The 18,368-nt window shown below is 37.1% G+C and overlaps 1 protein-coding gene across 1 annotated transcript in view; it reads left to right on the top strand.

Moving 5' to 3' along the window:
• The window catches only part of NUDT14 (nudix hydrolase 14), a 59,331-nt gene that overhangs the window by 18,054 nt on the left and 22,909 nt on the right, over positions 1-18,368 (top strand). The window contains exon 2 of the mRNA XM_041401954.1: positions 8,856-8,899. Coding sequence (XP_041257888.1) covers positions 8,856-8,899 — 44 coding nt within the window. The remainder of the gene's footprint in view (positions 1-8,855; positions 8,900-18,368) is intronic.

Raw genomic sequence — 18,368 nt, 5'->3', positions numbered from 1 at the left:
TACCTCCCAAAGTGTGAAAAAATTGCACCTTTGAACAGTAAACTCTATTGCTATAACCATCTGTTTGCAGTTTCATTACATACTCCTACCAGAATAACCTTCTCTTTGAAGAGAAAATTGATATGGGTTGTAAAAATTGCGGTCTCTGACCTTAGGTTTTATGTCCCTTGAGGTATCCCTGGTGTGGTCTCCACTGGTAGATGTTAAGGTTTCTTCAAGAAGTACCTTTATGTCTTCCAGCTAATTTCAGATAAGAAGCCCATGCATCAAAGAGTTGGCTGTCACACAGAGCTGAGCACTTCAGTCTCTTGTTCAAGCCTTAAAATGAGCTGAGTGAGACCCCAGCAACTTCATCCTGCCCTGCCCCGAACTGCTGGACATCTGGCATGATGCCCCTTAGTGTAAAGGATGTTTTGTCTGCATGGACTTCACTAGCTCAGTCTTACTTCTGAAACTGTTCATGTTGTCAATTAAATCCAATTAGCAGCAGTAGTATTTAGCTTCAGGTAGAATGTTCACTTTTAATTCTGTTAAAATGTCATCAGTTTATGTACTTTTGAATGTATACACAAAGGCACTAAACTGAGTAGCTTCCAACTGAAATACTTGAATAGGGAAGTTAAAAACTGAAAAATGCCATTATTTGTAATAATGATGCTTTTAAAATAAACACTCCGGATAGTTTAGTAATGAAATATTACAAGCTTTGTTTAAAAAGCAAACACTCCCCCCTTTCCTCTTGAGCTTAAACAGTGGCTTGTTTAAAAAACCCAGTAAAATTCCATAACACTTAAACTCTTTTGAAGTAGTTTTTCAACATCAGCAAGTAATTCTGCAAATTGCTTTTGAAGATGAGGCTTCATTTACTCCAGCGTGTGCAGTCTGATGGAGTGGATTAGTGGGTGTGGACTGAAATGGTAATTTAGGCTTTTTTGTGTGCATGTGTCTCTCTGTAGAATGCTCCCTATCACACACGTCTCTGTCCTCCTGGAGTGGGTGTAAGTGGACCAAGGCTGTTCTGCTTAATAGTCTCTGCTGAGGACTTGCAGTCTGTATGATGGCATTGCATTCATGTTGACTAAAAGTTTTTATTAATTTTCACTTTCATTCTACTAAATAATTTTTTCATCAGGTTTTTTTCCTAGAGGTAAAAAAAAACCAAAACAACATTTTTTTGATTAGATGAGTTCCCAGAACCAGCCCAAATAAATATTAGTGGTGGGGTAAGGGTAGAGTAAAGATGTACAGGTGGAGTAGGAAAAGGGACAGCCTGGTTTTTGTTTGATTTACACTGTTTTGGGACTGTACCCCAGGAGAGAATGACTTCAGCTTTGCACTTGAATTAGTGGTTATGTAATAAGAGAGGCCAGCATAAGACAGTTCCCTAATACTGATGTGTACATTCAAAAGGGGAAAAAAGGTCACTCAACTAATGCAAATTGAAATTATTTTATTGATTTTATTTTTTTGTAGTTGAGTTGCATGGTTTTATACTAGCTGAAACTGCTTTCTTTAATTTTGAAAGATAATGTAGAACTTTCTATGAAGTCTGTAATTACATAAAAAGAAGACAGCATTCTCCCTGCTTGCTACAAATCAAACCTTTCAAGTAGACAAAAAAATTATGATAAGTCATTATTTCAAACATATTTCAGATGCAAAGTAGTCTATTTAAGACAGCCTTTTTCGTTTAGATGAAAAAGTTGAATACTAAATGTCCTTGAATTTTTGACTGTTCATTTGCACTTTTTTTTTTTTAATGGATGAAGATTTTTAGATACAGCATGGCAGTTCTTTAGCTTGTGTATACAAAAATACACCCCACTGACTCATTAATCCAATGAAAATATTCAACAGGAAGCAATAAAGCTTTTAAAGTGTATTGAATAGGTATTTTATTGTCATTTGGAAAACTTCAGGAGTCCAAACTTGCTTTATCTATCTCAGTTTGATTTCTGTTCTTCATACAGGTTTCACAGCATTGTGATGACTACCAATGCTTTATTTCTTAAAAAAAAATTCCAGACCTTGTATTTTGAGGGTGTTTTTTTTTTTTAAATTCACATAATTTTTGTATATGCTGAAAATACTGTGAAAAATGTTCAGATAATGCAAGGTGATTTGTTGAATAATTGTCTCTGATAGTGAAGTGAAAAGAATAAAGTCCTGAGTTTGTCCTGGAAGTGCAGTTTCTGTGGGCACATCATTGTGGGCACTGAAAACATTTTGTATTGATTCTATAGAACAGAGACTTCCAGCATTAATAATTGAGCTGACAAGCAATTGTTTACCTTAGGTTATCAATGTTCATATGTTGCCACTGAAAAACACTGTGGATGTGACATCAGGTTCCATTAGGCTGAAAAAAGAAATGTAACAAGGAAGCCTCAACTGATAGCCGCACTTTTTCAGTAGTGAAGGGAGAAAGGAGGGGAAAGGTTCATTTGCAGAGGGATGAGGACATAACTTTTATGGCTTTACCATAGGGGAAATCCACTCTGTTTAACCCAGGATCTGGGACTTGAGAAGCAGCAGCTAACACACATCTTTCCTGTTGTAGAACCATATCTTTTATAAACCAATAAAGTCTAATTTTTTTCTGAGTTGCTTTTATTGCAAATTTGTCTCTTGGCAGCTTTTACTGGTCATAAAAAGGTGAATATGGCTGAAAAGCATTAAGCTGAGACACATAAGGAAATAAAGGTGGCAGGAGCTGGCTGTGTTGGTGCAGATTTTTGTCTTCATGAGTCAGTTACTTGACTGCTCATGGGATTAATCTGACAAGAACCCATCTAATAAAATGAAAAGTTCAGTGTTCTCTTGCTATGAAGGTCTAGGCAACAAGTAGTCATCTTCACAGGAGAATGCATGGTGAATTTCCAGATAGAGGCATTGCTTTGTCCATTGATACTAAACTGTGTGAATACTGGTTGAATGTGAAAAAACTGGTTGAATGGGAAAATAAGTGCAATAGAAAAACAAGTTTTACACTTTTTGAAAGAAAAGCATAACCCTCAAACCTTCAAAAATTTTTTTTGAGAACAGAAAAAAGCAAAAAATTATTTCTCTAGGGAGTTTTACTGCTTTGGTCCATGTAAATCATTAAACAGGGACCTCACTCTTGCTTGACTTTGCTGACTCTGGTTTAAGACCGTTATTTGCCAATTAATTATTTTACCTGTTTTTCTGCACCTATAATATAATTATTTTATTACATGAAGAATGCTCATTATCCCTTTGCATTTAGGGCGTTAACTGCTTTTGTGTCTTAGGAGTGTGGAAACAAAGTAAATGGAGCAATGAGGACAGAGGGGTTTTTTTATGTTATAATTGCTTCAACTTCTCCAGTTGGATTTTTTTTTTCACAAATATGGAACATTTGCTTCTTGTGTGACTGCTTTAAACCCAATCCAAATGGTAGAGACTGGGGGATCATGACTTGTTTGTCATTTTAACTCTCATAGCTAGTGCATGTAGCTTATCTAAATCATAATGTATTTGTCTTAACTGCCTCTGTTTGTTTACATCAACTTTTGTCTGGGCTCTAACTGAATTGTAAGATCATTGAACAGGAACTGTTCCCACTATATGTGTTTAGTGCCTTTCACAATGGGTCGCCAAACCTCATGTTGTCTCTCCTGTAATGTAAACAGAAAGAAGTTAATCATTGTCATGGACAGATTTCTTTTCTTTCTCTTTTAGTGGTATATATGATGTTAATTTGCTTATTTAGGACATATTTTGGACATATGTCTCCTGCATTAGAAGTAATCTGCTTGTATGGCCTGTTACCTTTCTCTTCAAAAATATGTAATACAAGGTACAAATCCTTTTCACTGAGGTAGTTTTGATGTAACTTTACAGTTCTTGGCCACTTAGAGTTTCTCTGCCCAAGCAGAAGTCTGTGGATAAATGTGGGAGGTGACATAAGGCAGTGCCTTTAATTTGGTCACTTTTAAAATTTTTAGATACTTGTGTAGGGCAAATAATATAGGAGAAGCTTTAAGTAGGTTTGGGGTAAAGATCATTTCTCCTTCACTTGTGTGTTGTCTGTCCAGACCTCATTTCAAGTACATTTCCATTTGAAAAAGCTCTATCTGCAGAGAAATTGTGAGTCTCTGGAGAGCTGTACACCACAGCAAGACTGAGGGAATTGGTTTGTTTGGGTTGGAGGTATTTTGAAAGCCCAGGCTAACAGTGATGAGCACTGGTACCTGTGCTGACACATTACCTCATGTAAGAGCTGGTTCAAGAGCCGGTTCTTCTCAGGTGGCAGACTGTGCATGGGCACTGCCCTCAGGGAAAAGGAGGAGGAAGGCATTGAAGCTGCCCCAAGTGAAGAGTAGAAACTTCCAGTGACTTGTGTCAGAGCATGTCCAGGTTCTGTCACATGTGGAGCATACCCAGTATCACCCTACAGTCAGTACAAGTGAATGTTTCTTTCTGCATCATTAGCATAGCAAGTCCTTTGTCTCATCTTTACTGGCCTGCCTGAGCTAAGTCTTAGGTGAGTTCCTCTAGCAAGCAAGAGTTATCCTTTAGGCATTCTGGCAGTGATTTGACCTTGCTGTTCAGATACTTTATCGCCTCAGGTGGTGGACAAAAGCAAAGGACAGCAATATCCCTGGCACAGTGATTCTTAAGGCATTTTAGCTAGAGGGCATATGGTAAAAAGAGTGGTATTTTGATAGGCTGCAGACAAGTCCAACTTATCCATTACAGATAGTGTGAAGAGACTCCTGCCTGTTATTATGGCACTGAGCTGGTGCAGGAAGAGTCTGAAGAAAATTACTTCAAGGATGGTAGCAGGACAGAGAATGTGAAGATCAAGGATGGGTGATATAAACAGGTCTGCACAGGAAGGAGTCACATCTGCTAAACTTGCAGCCACTGTCAACATTTGTCTAGTGGAGAGCACTTGGCAGTGCCTGGTTGTCCTGCAGTCACTTGAACCAGAAGGCAGTGAGTGTCCTTGTGCAGGCTGTCAAGCTGGGAGCGAGCTGCTCTTCATTCTGATTAAGTTACCAATGCCATTACCAAGTCAGTCTTACAGACAATATGGTCTTGTGACATACTTTGCACACTCAGGTAGTACTGAAATGGCTGTTTGTGCTTGCTTTCTAGAGTTGAGGGAGGACTGTGTTTAGTTTGGGGGCCTTTTTGAGGCAGTGTTTTTTGCCAGCCTTTGATGCCTTTGCCAGACTTGGAAGAGTGTTCTGGGGAAGCATTGCTGTGTGCTTTCTCTGTTCTTAAATTTTAGAGACAGGTTGCCAGGCAAGATGGACATCTCGTCTGACCTGGTATGGCTTTCTTATGCAATTAGTACTTATGTAAGTGATCTGTCTTCTGTGTAATGTGAAACGAGGTTGTCTCACATGCTGCCTCTCCTGGAATACAGCTTTATTAATTTACACATACTATATGTACTAGTTGACTGTTGCAACATCACAGAACCTGATCACCGAGCACAGAACTAGAGTGTGATTACTTTGTGATTAAAGATTTACCAAATCGATTATGTGTTACACAAGGTTGTTGCAGTATCAGAACTGCTATTCTGAACAGATTAAAACTAGTGTAAAATATTTCTTTATAAACATCACAGGACACATTTCCTGTTTGAAGAATAAATTTTTAAATTTTTTCTCAAATGTCATAAAAGAATTCTTTCTCCTGCCTGTTATCAGTGTTTAGATCTCAGTTACAATCAGTTCTCACTGCATTGAGAGATAGTGTGATTGTACCTTATTAGACATTGGAGAATGAACTACTTGTAATAATGCAATTACATATGCTTATTAAAATGAAAAATGTTAAGGGTTTGAGAGAGCCTTTGTGTTTCTCTTTTTCAGGAATGATGTTGACCACCGATACCTTTAATATTTCAGCTGTCTGTAACTGTGGTGATAGCAGAGCTTTGTCAAAGACCAGGATATATAGAGTGGAACAGATTAAGAAGTAATCATAGCCACTTGGCTTTTAAAAGCATGAATCTTGATCAGTTCAGCAATACTTTTGTCCCAAAGATAAGATAGAGATACTACATGCAGCTTGATATAGTTGGTTAGAAACTGGCTGGAATTAATGTTCTGTAAAGTATGTAAAGCAGCATAAGAACCATTGGTAACTGTTTACATGCTATTAATAATTAGCAACCTTCCTACCAATCTGTTAGGAAAGAACCAAGCATTGGGTACAATAGAAACTCAACTCCATTCGGTTGGGTTCAAATTACATTTGACTTCGACAATAGGGCATGAATGGGGCTCATTTGAGTTTCTGCCACTGTAAACAAAAGAGATGTTGGAATGTTTCATTTGTTTATTGATTTATTTATTTGGACAGGTGCAACTTAATCATATGAAAATATTTTTAAATTCAAATATAGGCAGAAAATCTCTTAGTAAGCATTGTCCAGTCAGAGTATGCGGTACTAACCGATGTCTTGACTCAAAATAATTTAGCCTGTGGCTGGTTTTGAATTTGGGTCTTAGACTAATGAAATTATGTTCTAGAGAATGTGCTTTACCTGAGCCTAGAAAATTGAAAATACAGATTTTATTTTCTGATTAATTTATTTTTAGGTACTGAGTTCCTTCTTTTACTTTCTGCTAAAGATCATGTGCATGTCTGTGAGGTAGGCTCTGTTAATGGTAACAGAGCTCATCCTTGAGAAGAGGTCATTCAGTTCTGATGGATCCCATCTGTATGAGGATGATTCTCTAGGGTGTAATTTTCCTCAGCTATTTGAAACCCTCTCATAAGTGCTCCAAAGCAATCAGGTTCTATAATTTGCAAAATGATGGCAAGAGGAAAGAGCTAGGAAGATTTTTGGTGGGATTACGTGTTAGAATGCAGTATCACAGGACTAATAGTCTAAATTAATGCAAGGAGAGACTTAATTCGGGGTTTTTTTGGCATCTCCAGCAGCTGGACACCCACACTTCTCCAAAGTGGACACACAAAGGGAGAATGGATGATGATAGCACCAACTTATGATTTGGGGCAGGGGAAGGTTGAGACTAGAGAAACAATATGAAGTTACATGCAGAAGACATTACCCTTGGTACAAAGTTTTCCAGTTCTTTTGTGTTAAATGGAAAATTGCTCAGCAGTCTGCTAACAAATCCCACAAATACCTTGCTTACAGGTAGAAATAAACCTACCTGAAAGATTGAGCTGACCTTGCACATTTAATACCTTAAATTATCTTACCATACAACAGCCCATGTTGCAGCTGTGTATTGTATCATAGTCCTATCAGAGTTGTTCCTCTGTCTCTCAGCAGGTGGAATGAATTTGATATACACTCATATTTGGAAGCAATGGCTTTAATATTTCAGTTCACACTAAGAACTTGCTGTCTTTATTTCCATTTCAACATTATATTGCATTTAAACAACGGCAGGGCTTCTCCTGTAATGCACACGTTGGATTCCTGTCAGTGCTAACAGAAGGTATGTGCACACACCAATGGAAGCACGGATTAGAGTTTCTCTTGAGGTGAACAACTGTTTATAATTAGAGTTGTGGGAATGAAGGAAAACCCAGCTAGCAAGCAAACAGTCCCTCTTCCAAAAAGCTTGGTAAACTCATAAAGCTCAGGGGCTTAATCTCTGAACCAGAGTGCTTGTTATCTAATCCCCACCAGCTGTTGTGTACTTGGTAGCCATGACATCTGTAATAGAGCTGAAGGGCCTGTCTATATTGGTTGGCACCTTTACTCACCAACTGAACTTGATTCTTCTCTCATTGCTCACATTTACCTGCTTTAAATCATTAACCAGTTGCTCAGGGTTTGATCATCCATTTAACCATACTTTATAATAGAAGTCAAGTGCTGCTTTTCACATGAAGCATATTTTAGGTATGTAGGTCTCCAGCAGGTCTCGTTTTTGTGTTGCTTATAAGAAAAAGGTATCAACCACAAGAATTTCCTCTGGCTTCATACTGATTCCTAACACAGACTGACCTGGAAATTAAATCTCTTGAGTTGTATTTGAGCTGAAAAACACCATCACACTTCCAGTAAACAGAATAAAATCTCCATTAACTGATGTGTATGAATTGCTATAGGTAACTATACATGGTATAATACAAATGTAAGCAAGATATATGTGTTCATTATAATTGTGAACACTTGTTTTCAGAGATCTCTGTCAGCTGTGCTGTAGTGGATATTGTTCTTTTTGAGCTGGCAGAGGACAGGAATTGGCCCATCTTGAGAAAATCAGCCGTTTTATGTCTCCCAGCTCTTGAGTGAGTGCTGTGATTTCAAGCCTGCTGTGACACAGTGCCCTCAGCACCACCAGCAGTGCAGAGGAGCAGCTGCTGTGTGGAGTGCAGTGTGACCCCCTTCATGTTAGGTGTGGATAAAACTCCTATTTTGGTCCTTGTAAGGGGTTAGAGGGAAGGTGTCTTGTTCCTGGATCCCACATGGGTTTAGTTAGGAGGTAAGTGCTGAGCTGATCTCCAGGTAAGAGCATTTCTGGACATGGAAGAACATACCTGTGGGTTATCTTACTGGTTAAAACAGAGCTGTTTATGGCTTCCTGGCACCATGAATGGTTAAATTGGGCAGCTGAAGTTGATGCTGTGGCCAAAACTGGGCCTGAAGGCTGCAATAAATGTCTGCTAGCTGTCATCATATTATTGTAGGTCTAAGATTTTGAACTGTCCTAAGACAGTTCTCAGTGTTTGCAATAATAACTGTCAAAATCCAGAATACTGGCCTCATAAATGAAACTAACTATACTAAGTTTTCAAAGAAATGCCTCTCAAGTTTTGTTACATTTCATTATAGTAACTTTTCAGTTGGAGTTAATTTGATTGATTTTTAATTTTTTTCCCTCCAGAATGGCACAAAGAAGTTCTGGGATTTTATGAGGACACATGACAGGTAATGATGGCATTGCATTATTTCCAATTGTCTGTATGTTGTATTTCATACTGTATTCTCGACACATGACAGGTAATGATGGCATTGCATTATTTCCAATTGTCTGGATGTTGTATTTCATACTGTATTTCATTGGTCAAGTGATGTTGATATTTTCTTTCCTCTAATTACCTCTTCAGTTCTCACTTCTTGTGTAGTACTTGCAAGTGGTTCTCCACTGTTTAAGATTGAATTAGCAGAAATTTTAAAATCTCCTTGTGATTTATTACGTTTTCAGTAAGTTTTGTCTGTGCTTGACTGTTCCAATATTAGAGTTTTAACACATCATTGTACATTAACACATTATTGTACGCATTATTTACATATTAAATTATTAACACATTATTAACACATTATTGTACATTTTAATGGTTACATAGAAAATGGAACTGAATGTTTGGATTGTATGAAATCCTCTTTTTTGAGTGGGAATTTATTACCTGGAGGAAGGAGTTTCTTCTGTCTTTCCAAATGTATTTCTCTGATCAGAGGAGAAAAGCAATTAACTCTTGACTTCAAAGATCAGTTCATACAAGATTATAACAAATAAGGCGTATATAAAACAGACCAAGTCTCAGTGTTATTAAAAACTAAAATATTTATATGTCTTTGAAAAAGTATTAATATTTCATGTGTTTGCTGAAAATTCAGGCACTAGAAGATAAAAAATAAAAATCAGGGGTAACAACTTTTTCCGAGAAAAAGCTTTTCTAAGTGTATTAAATGTAAAAAATGTAGCAAAACACTAAAATAAATTGTGACATAACCAGAACCACATCAAGAGATGTGTTTTTTGTGTGCATTAAATAACTAAAATCAGTTGCATTTTAGGAAATTCTTCTCTGTTGGAGCTCTCTAAGTCCTTACATGAGTCTTTTTGTGTCATGAGTCTTTACATGCATGTGGGTGCCTGGGAGGGATATAAAATTCTGGCAACACTTTTTATCTGTATGAAGATTATGAAGGTAAAATTTTCAGGAGAATTTGGAAAGTATTAGTTGGATTAAAAATGCCTGTACTGCTTGAGAATGAGGACAGAAAAGGGAGTGATATTTCAATACTGAACTTCACACTTGCTTTTGGAATTTGCCTGGAAGACAGTTCTGTCTTTGCACTTTGTCTGTCCATATGGGCATGTGCCTGAATTTATGATGGCAGATACAAAGGCTGAAATGATAATTGATTGCTGGAAATTTAATATATTCCCATTCAAGCAAGTGAATCCAGCCTCAAGTCACAGTGCTGAGAACATGACTTCCAGATGAATTTATATGACTATTTTTGATTAAACTTTAGTTTATCACTCTGTGATAATGTGTGAATATATGCAACTAGCTGAGTGGGCTAAGTATTAAAGGATCAGTTTTCCATGAACTTCTTGGGAACAGTATTTCTGAAGGACTTTTGCGGGCATTTTTAAAATAGTTGAGAACATAACTTTATAAAAAGGCTACAGCCACATGTCATGCCAGTCATCTCTGGTCACATAACATTTGTTAGCTTCAGATGCACAACAGCTGCCACCCCAACTTATTAGTGACTACTGTTGAACTGCAGAATGTCTAACACTCTTTCACAAGGAAATTCATTGCAGCTTCTGACACCAAAGGTAGTAATGTGAACTTCCTGCATAGGAAATCCATGGGTTTACTTTTTTTTTTTTTTTTTTTTGTGAATAGGAAGGCAATTATTACCCAATACATTAGTCAGATTCAAAATCCCTTGTAATACTTTAAAGCCCTACATTTTGATGTATTTTAATAGCTGTGATACTTATTATATAGAAAAGTCATGTTAACTAGTTCCTGAAGATTATAAAGAACTTAATGCTGAGAGAGCTCTTACAGGTTCATTACTGTCAATGAAAGACAGTATTGAATATTTTGAATTTATTGAATATATTGAAGGGGGGGAGAGGTTTCTGGGACACAGTTCTGTTGGTCATGATTTCCTGGTGTGTATGTCTGCTTGAAGAAGATTGTAGATGCTTTCCAGAATTTAGATCCCTTTCCCATAATACTTTTTCATAAGTATTTCTAGCTTACTACTTAGGGAAGTGCTGTAAGACTGTTAAATGCTCCAAGTGTCTGTAATAGGGCTGTTTGCCTGAACTGAGCATGTTCTGTAAAGATCTGTAAAAAACACATGTATATATTACATATTTACATTGAATTGATACATATTATGAATTTAGTGATGATGAATTAAAAAAACAACTGTGTAATCATATAAAAGCAGACATTGTGCCTAACCCATGTCTTTATTTGTCATCCTCTTTCAGCAGCACAAGTAAACATGCTTAAGACTGACTTCCTTGCTGCATGGTAGTGAACTGAGAGCTTGTGTGCTGGGTTCCTTTGGGACCCCAGTGTTCTGTCTCATTTCAAATTAGGCCAATATAAGCCAATATTTAATAGATTTGTATCAGAAGATACAGGAAAGTATTTACCAAGAGAGATGAAGTTATTGTTGTATAAATGTATCCTTTCCAACTGTTGAGATGAACAGCTGATTAAATTATACAAAGACAAAAACACAAGGGCTGCAGTAGTCACTTCATTTGCCTTAGATGTGAGTCATCTTTTAAAATCTCACTATATGTTGCAGTGGGGCAAGATCATTTAACCGTATGTAGTCTGGTGGTGTAACTCTAGCACAAGGAAAAATAGCAGAATTGGTATTACTTTTCTATTTTTTTTCCTTTTATTTCTTTTTTTTTTATTTTTATTGCACATTTGGGCATGAGTCTACGGTGTGTGGTTCATGAGCTTTCTTAAGATCCAGATCATTCAGAACTAGACATCAATCCTGAAGTCACTGCTGTAATTTTTGTTGAACAAATAATTGCTTATTCCCAATCCCTCCCTGCCACTTAAAGACAAAAATAGTTATGTGTAATTTATTACTGGTCACACTATATTGTGTTAAGGCAGACCTTGAGAACCTGTGCTGTCTAAAGTCAACTGTGTGTCAGCACAGACAAAAGAAGCAGCCTTTCTTATCATATTTAGGTTTAAATTCTAACAGAAGGAAGATCCACGACACAAGGATATACCTATGGACAGTAGTTTGGTCCTGGAATGCTTTGCCCAGAATATCCATCCTTAAAGAAATCCAAACCTTGACTGGACAAGGCTCTGAGAAATCAGGCCTAACTTAGGAGTTATAGTGACGTTTAACAGGAGATTGGATCAGATGATTTCCAAAAGTCATTTACATCCTGAAGGTTTCTGTTATTTTACAAGCATATTAAATGTGTAATGAGTGTTACAATTCCCATCTGAAAACTGTAAAAAATTTGTAAACTTGTCAGGAAATCTGTCAATTTCTAAGCCATTTTTCTATTAGCAAATAGTGAGCTTATAACTTCCTGTGGAGTTAATCTTTCTTTGAAACATGCAGATGAACATTGTCAGAGCTCATCAGAAGGTTTTACTATGTCATTAGAAACAACAATGAAGTTTACTAAAAATGAATGAAGAGAAGTAAAAATCCTTGGCTACCTCTTCTCCACGGTAATTATTGAACAAGTTTATTGAGGTGTTGTCCTAAGAGTTACATCATTTTGGCCTGTTGTGTCAGGCACGCAGCAGAAGGTGCTTTCTGCAGTTATACACTGCTTACTTTTCTAATTAAGTGTAATTTTCCCTTTAATACTCAAGATGATGTATTGGTCATTATTAAACATATCCTGATGAAAATCAGACAGAGTGCAAGCAATGAAAATTTAGATACAAGGTGTATTTCAAGGTTCTTTTTAGACTTGGGTCTGTCAGAGCTGGTTAGCAATTTGTGGGGGCGTGATTTGTGGGCTGAAGAGCTGGTAATTTTTTTAAGGACTCAGCTTTTAAAAATGAAAGTCTTAATCAGGAGAACATTTTTTCTTCTGCAAATGTGTGATGATTTTCTGTTAGAAATAGAAACATAGTAAATTTTACAGTGACCATCGATACCTGTAACAAAAAAATATTCTCTAAAACCAGACTCAGGTTACAGTTATATTCTCCCTCATCCTAATTTTGCTATATATAGTACAGTAAGAGCCTGAAATGTAATACTTAAGTTCCACATTCATCTACTTTATAAAGCAATAGACCACATTCGTTTCAGGTTTCAGCAGCTCCCCTTAAACAGATTCAAGGCTTTTAAAAGGCATAATTTGGGAACAGATGAAGGTCAGTGTACAGTCATGTGCTCCCTTCTGTGCTTTGAGTAATAACGCTTGAGAACAGGGACACAACTGTACCTTTTCCTAGTTGACAAAACAAAATTATGTCTACCTCTCTATTTGAAAGTATGAAGAATTCACTATAAAGTTCACTGCATTTAAAAGAGGACAAATTTGAGGAGACGAACTGTGTGCAAGATAGTTATGTGAGTTCCTCTCAACTCTGAAAATACCATGTGATGAATAAAAAGCATTTGGACTGAAAAACTTGCAACTCTGCATGTGCATTGTACCCCATTCATGCTGCATTTTTACCTGCAAAAACATATCACAGTGACTCAGCAGGAGTTCCTGACTTAAAAAATTCTTAATGAAAAACCCTGAAAGTTTATCCTTATATTCCTGCTTTATAAGATTCACCTTTTTGTTTTTTCAAGTAAAGAGATTAATTTGTTTCCGATTCCAAACAAATTAATTCCTAATCTAATTTGCTTCCTCTTAAGAAACGACTTTACACTTTATCTTTTACAAAGACGACTGAAAAGTGTAGTTTTCCATCAGCAGTGAGTTTACAGGGTGAAGAAGCCAAAGCAACCTCCACCTCTGCTTGTTCCCTCCTGCAGGTCCCAGTCCTGCAGGCAAACGGGAGGAGGTTCTCTAGGCGGATTAGAATTGAGCACAGCTCCAAAGGAGGAGGTGCAGGTGTGGAGGCTGTGTGCTGTGCAGGTACCTGGCCAAGGCAGGGAGCAGGAGCTCCTGCCTGGGGTACCGAGGAATGGAGCCCAGCAGCTGCAGCTGCATCCCAGCCCTGGCCACGGGACCAGCCGGGGATGGGTCACCAGAGCCGGGCCAGTGGCCTGCAGGAGCCACGGGTGCTATTCTGGCTCAGGGCTGGAGCAGGCAGCTATGGAGACAGGGTGGAAGTCATGTGCCCCGACCACATTATAGGAGTGGATTAAATTCCTTCTCCTATTTCATATGCCAGATCATTTGGGCTTTATGGAAACTGAATCCTGTATGTATTTTTCTGGTTTATGTCCTAGTGTGTTATAAGACACCATGAAATGTAACTCAGATGCTTCCTTTGTGCAAGAATTATCACAGTAGCTTTAAAATGCAGCTTTTTAACATCATTACAGGTAAAAAAAAAAAAAAAAAGAAAAATGTTTTTCTTGGGTGGCATATGCCTTTTACTTTCAATGATGTGCTGTTATTCTGTAAACCTTGTCTGTCTTTGTAATGTCTCCTCCAGGGTGTCAATGATGTGGAATTCTCTTGATTATCTTCAAAGATAGTGTGGAAGATAATGCACTGTTCAAAATCAACTGGAGGTAGTTCAACAAACAAAAATAATGAAAAGTTTAGGGAAATAATAGCTGAGAGAAGGGAATGAGGGCTGGGCATGTTCATGCAAAGGATACCACAATTGAGGAGAGAAATTACCGCTTATCATAAAATGTAAAGGAACATTACAGAACAGGCCAGAATAATTTAATTTCATCAGTAATCAATGACAGAATGAGAAATGATGTATGGTGGGCAAAATATTTTTAAAATTAAGCACTAAGAAACTGTTTTTACCAATAAGCAATAAGATAATCCAGGAAGGCATGTTTTGCCAGGAAGGCACTGTCATTGAAAATGCTCAGGTCTAGGCTTGATATCTATCAAGGATGTTATCAGGATAATGATAATTTTCCTAGTATTAGAAGGAAAAAATGTAGTAGCCTATTAGTTTCCTTCAACCCCAGTAATTACATGATTTGTTTGCATACAATATTTGCAAATAAAATGCACTTAATGCTGTGTTTTTTGTTGTTCATTTTGGGGGTTTTCTACAGTGAAGACTTGACAGATCCTCTACTTTTGTGCCAGGAATTCTGCAGGCGTATTTACTGTCTTTTAAAATGAGTTACTATGTTGTTACGTTAGGATCCAGTTCAAATAAAAGCATAGGAGTGAGAGAAACATGAGATGAGATGCTGTAAAGTTATCAGAGAGAAACATGAAGTCATAAATTTTCAGATTCTCATTTCAGCTTCTTAAGCATGTGATATGAAAGCACCCTATAGTATATAATCTCTGCTGTATCACTGAAACAGGGTAAAATAGCCATAAAATCTTTCTAGAGGGCATTGCTTCATTGGGAAGTTAAATATTTGCCTAATTTTAAGAATAGAATCCATGAAAATTCTTATAACTAAGCAAGTACAGTAGAATTTTGGCTTAGTCATTAATTTCTGAGCACAGGTTTCTGGTATCCAGATTAGAAGAATCTTGGGTTTTTCACAAGTTTAGGGATTTAATTTTCTTCTGTTTCCGATAATATGCAAAGTAAATAAATGTGTTCATTCTCTTACAGTCACTGAAATCAGACAGAGTCTTCCCTCTGCTTTCAGCTGATTTTGAAATAAACCTGTTCTGTGTGAAGGATGCCAGGAGTTTGTACATGGCCTAGAGACAGTAGCATGCATGGCCTGCATTTCGATGGGTAAAAATAATCTTAGGAAAGCTAGGAAATGTTCTGTAGTTGGAGTGCCTGTATTTTAGAATTTTAGCTGAAAACATCTCTTGGAAAAGAGGGAATTATTTAATCCTTATTCTAGGAAAATGTGAACAATTATCAGTTTCTCACTGGTGGTACTGAGAGTGTGCAGTTATACCTGGCAAAAGGTTGTATTATGCACATCATGCTTGGATTTTTTTAGGTAATTAACAAAGTTCTGAATTCCCTTACCTTAGTGCAGAACACTTGAACTTTTTTGTTTTGTGAGCTGTCCTTGTAACCTGATGGTATTTTAAATCTTTGACTTCTGCCATTTCAGAATGGAATAGACATCCTTAGGCTTTTTAGGTGGATTATTTATTGGTCTTACTATGTGCACAAATAATTAGGAATTGGAACAAAAGCCCATCAGGCTCTGACATCTGTTGCACATAATTCCCATAAAGCTGTATTTAATCAAATAAGTTAGCATAAAACCTGAATTTATTTATTAAAATATTTTGTTGAAAGAATCCTATTGAGATGCAATGTGTCATTTCTAAGGGTATCCTGGGATACTGGCCAAGATATGGCACTTAAGGAATGTTATTGAGAGCAGTGTGCTTTGATGTCTCATTTATTTTGCAGTTGGATTTTCTTTCTAATTTTTCTTTGTTGTATGAAAATAAGTTGCTGAGAGAATTGTTTATTCCAAAGAAGTTGTCCTGATGATATTCTCTGGTTGGCAATACAAATTGCTACTTTACAAGTAGATACAAAATGTGGTTTAAAAGTGCATATATAGGGGTTTGTTACCACTTCTTAGTTCATTTTTACGCTGGTCTGATGATTAACCAAATATATGCTTCCTGCTTTATGGTGTCATGAACAACTTCCTGCTGTAGTTCAGTTTACTGAAACCAGTCTTCCTTTTTATTTTTTCCAAAGTAATGTTTATTTGCTCAAGCATACGTGGCTCACCACTTTATTCTGGGTTTATTTAGTATTAAATATTTATGTTGTGTTGGAGAAAGCATTCAATTTTCATCAGAATACAGAAGTCTTTTAGATGTCTCTAATTATCTATTGCCAAATCCACTTTATCTGTGATTAGTATGAAAGGGTGAATGTTTTTGTCAGGAGCTTATAGCTTTGCTTTTGTAATAGGCTGCATTTTTAAGCAGCCAATTGGATTGGTGTTGGTCTTTGAAAGATGCAAAATGCTTTGAAGGAAAACGTAAATGAACAAGTAAAGACTGTGCAAGCACACACATTTAATCTCAGGACTATCTGCATTATAGCTAAAGCTCTGGGAAACTAAAGGAATTGCACTGGAGAATAATCAAAGGGTACAGCTTTATTACATCTCTGTTCTGAAAACGAAGGGGCTGTTTTCTCTGGCTTAAGGTACTGGGTGCTGTGCTGATAAAAGGAAGAAGACAGCACTTTAGACACCACATTAGAAGTTTTCAGGACATGTCCAGCTGTGAAATTGATGGCTGATTTGAATACAGAGGTGGCACAGGGGCTACATACACTTTTTTCTTACGGACATCAAAAATAATTTTGAAATAAGATGAAGTAGGCCCTCCTGAAGGTTGACTCTTCCCAAAGAATTGCTTTTGAGTGTTGGCTGTCAAACCAGTTTAGGTGGTTTTTGATTATCACTTTCAAATTGAAAGCACAGTCATTTCAGATTCAAACAAGAAGAGGACACATCCACAAATGTGAACGTGGTTGTGTGGGGACCTTGCAGGGTCTGAAGGGGACCCACAGAGAAGCCAGAGAGAGGCTCTGTCAGGAGCTGTGGTGACAGGACCAGGAGCAATAGGTACAGATTCAAAGAGACAAAGTTTAGGTTAGATATTAGGAAGACATTTTTTACTGTGAGGGTGGTGAGGCACTGGAACAGGTTGCCCAGGGAAGTTGTGGATGCTCCAAGCCTGGAAGTGTTTAAAGCCAGGTTGGATAACACCTGGAACAACCTGGTCAGGTGGGAGGTGTCCCTGCCTGTGGCAGAGGGGATTGGGAATAGAGGATCTCTAAGGTCCATTCCAACCCTTTAGCACTTTATAAACATACTTTATTTGTGATATGGGGTGTTTCTCAAACACAATATTTTAAAAAGACTAGATGGAATTATAGGCTTGACATGGAACACTATGAATAATTAATTTGTCATCCCTTTATGAACAAAGAAAGCCAAATTCATATAAGTTCAAGAAGAAAAACAAATTTATACTTTAAAGCTAAAACAATTATGGGATTTCTGAATTATTTATTTATTTCTTACTAACTTTTCATCTAGTATGATTTGTAAATCTTGACATTTTCTCCTTTATGAGCTATGTGGGCAAAAATATGAAATGTATGTTTTATATTCACATGCTCTCCAGCAGAGATGAATGCATCTCTAAATACCTCTGTGGTTGCACACTACATTTGATTATTTTCTTCAGATTGTATCAAAGGGATTTTTAAAACCAAGTATCTGTTGAGAGTCAAGGGGGCTGATTAAATCACTTACTTGCTTTTATTCCTGCATGCTGTTTTTGTGTCTCCTTTTGGAATCTGCCATTCCTTTTTCTTTGTCTTCATTGAGAATGGTAACTGAAATACTGCAGGCGCTGTATTAGTAGTATTGAAGGGGCTTTGGTAGTTTGGTTTGGTTAGTTTGTTGTGGTTTTTTAGAAATTATACATCATTAGTTCCTGAAGTCTCCCCCGTGGAGCTGAGATTATTGTTAGTAGGCAGCATTTACCAGTATTACAAGCTTT

This window comes from Onychostruthus taczanowskii, unplaced genomic scaffold, assembly GCF_017590055.1.
Source record: "Onychostruthus taczanowskii isolate IOZ18803 unplaced genomic scaffold, ASM1759005v1 scaffold1, whole genome shotgun sequence".
Classification (NCBI taxonomy): Eukaryota; Metazoa; Chordata; class Aves; order Passeriformes; family Passeridae; genus Onychostruthus; species Onychostruthus taczanowskii.
The sequence above is the reverse complement of the archived record's forward strand: the minus strand, read 5'-3'. Positions and strand labels throughout refer to the sequence as shown.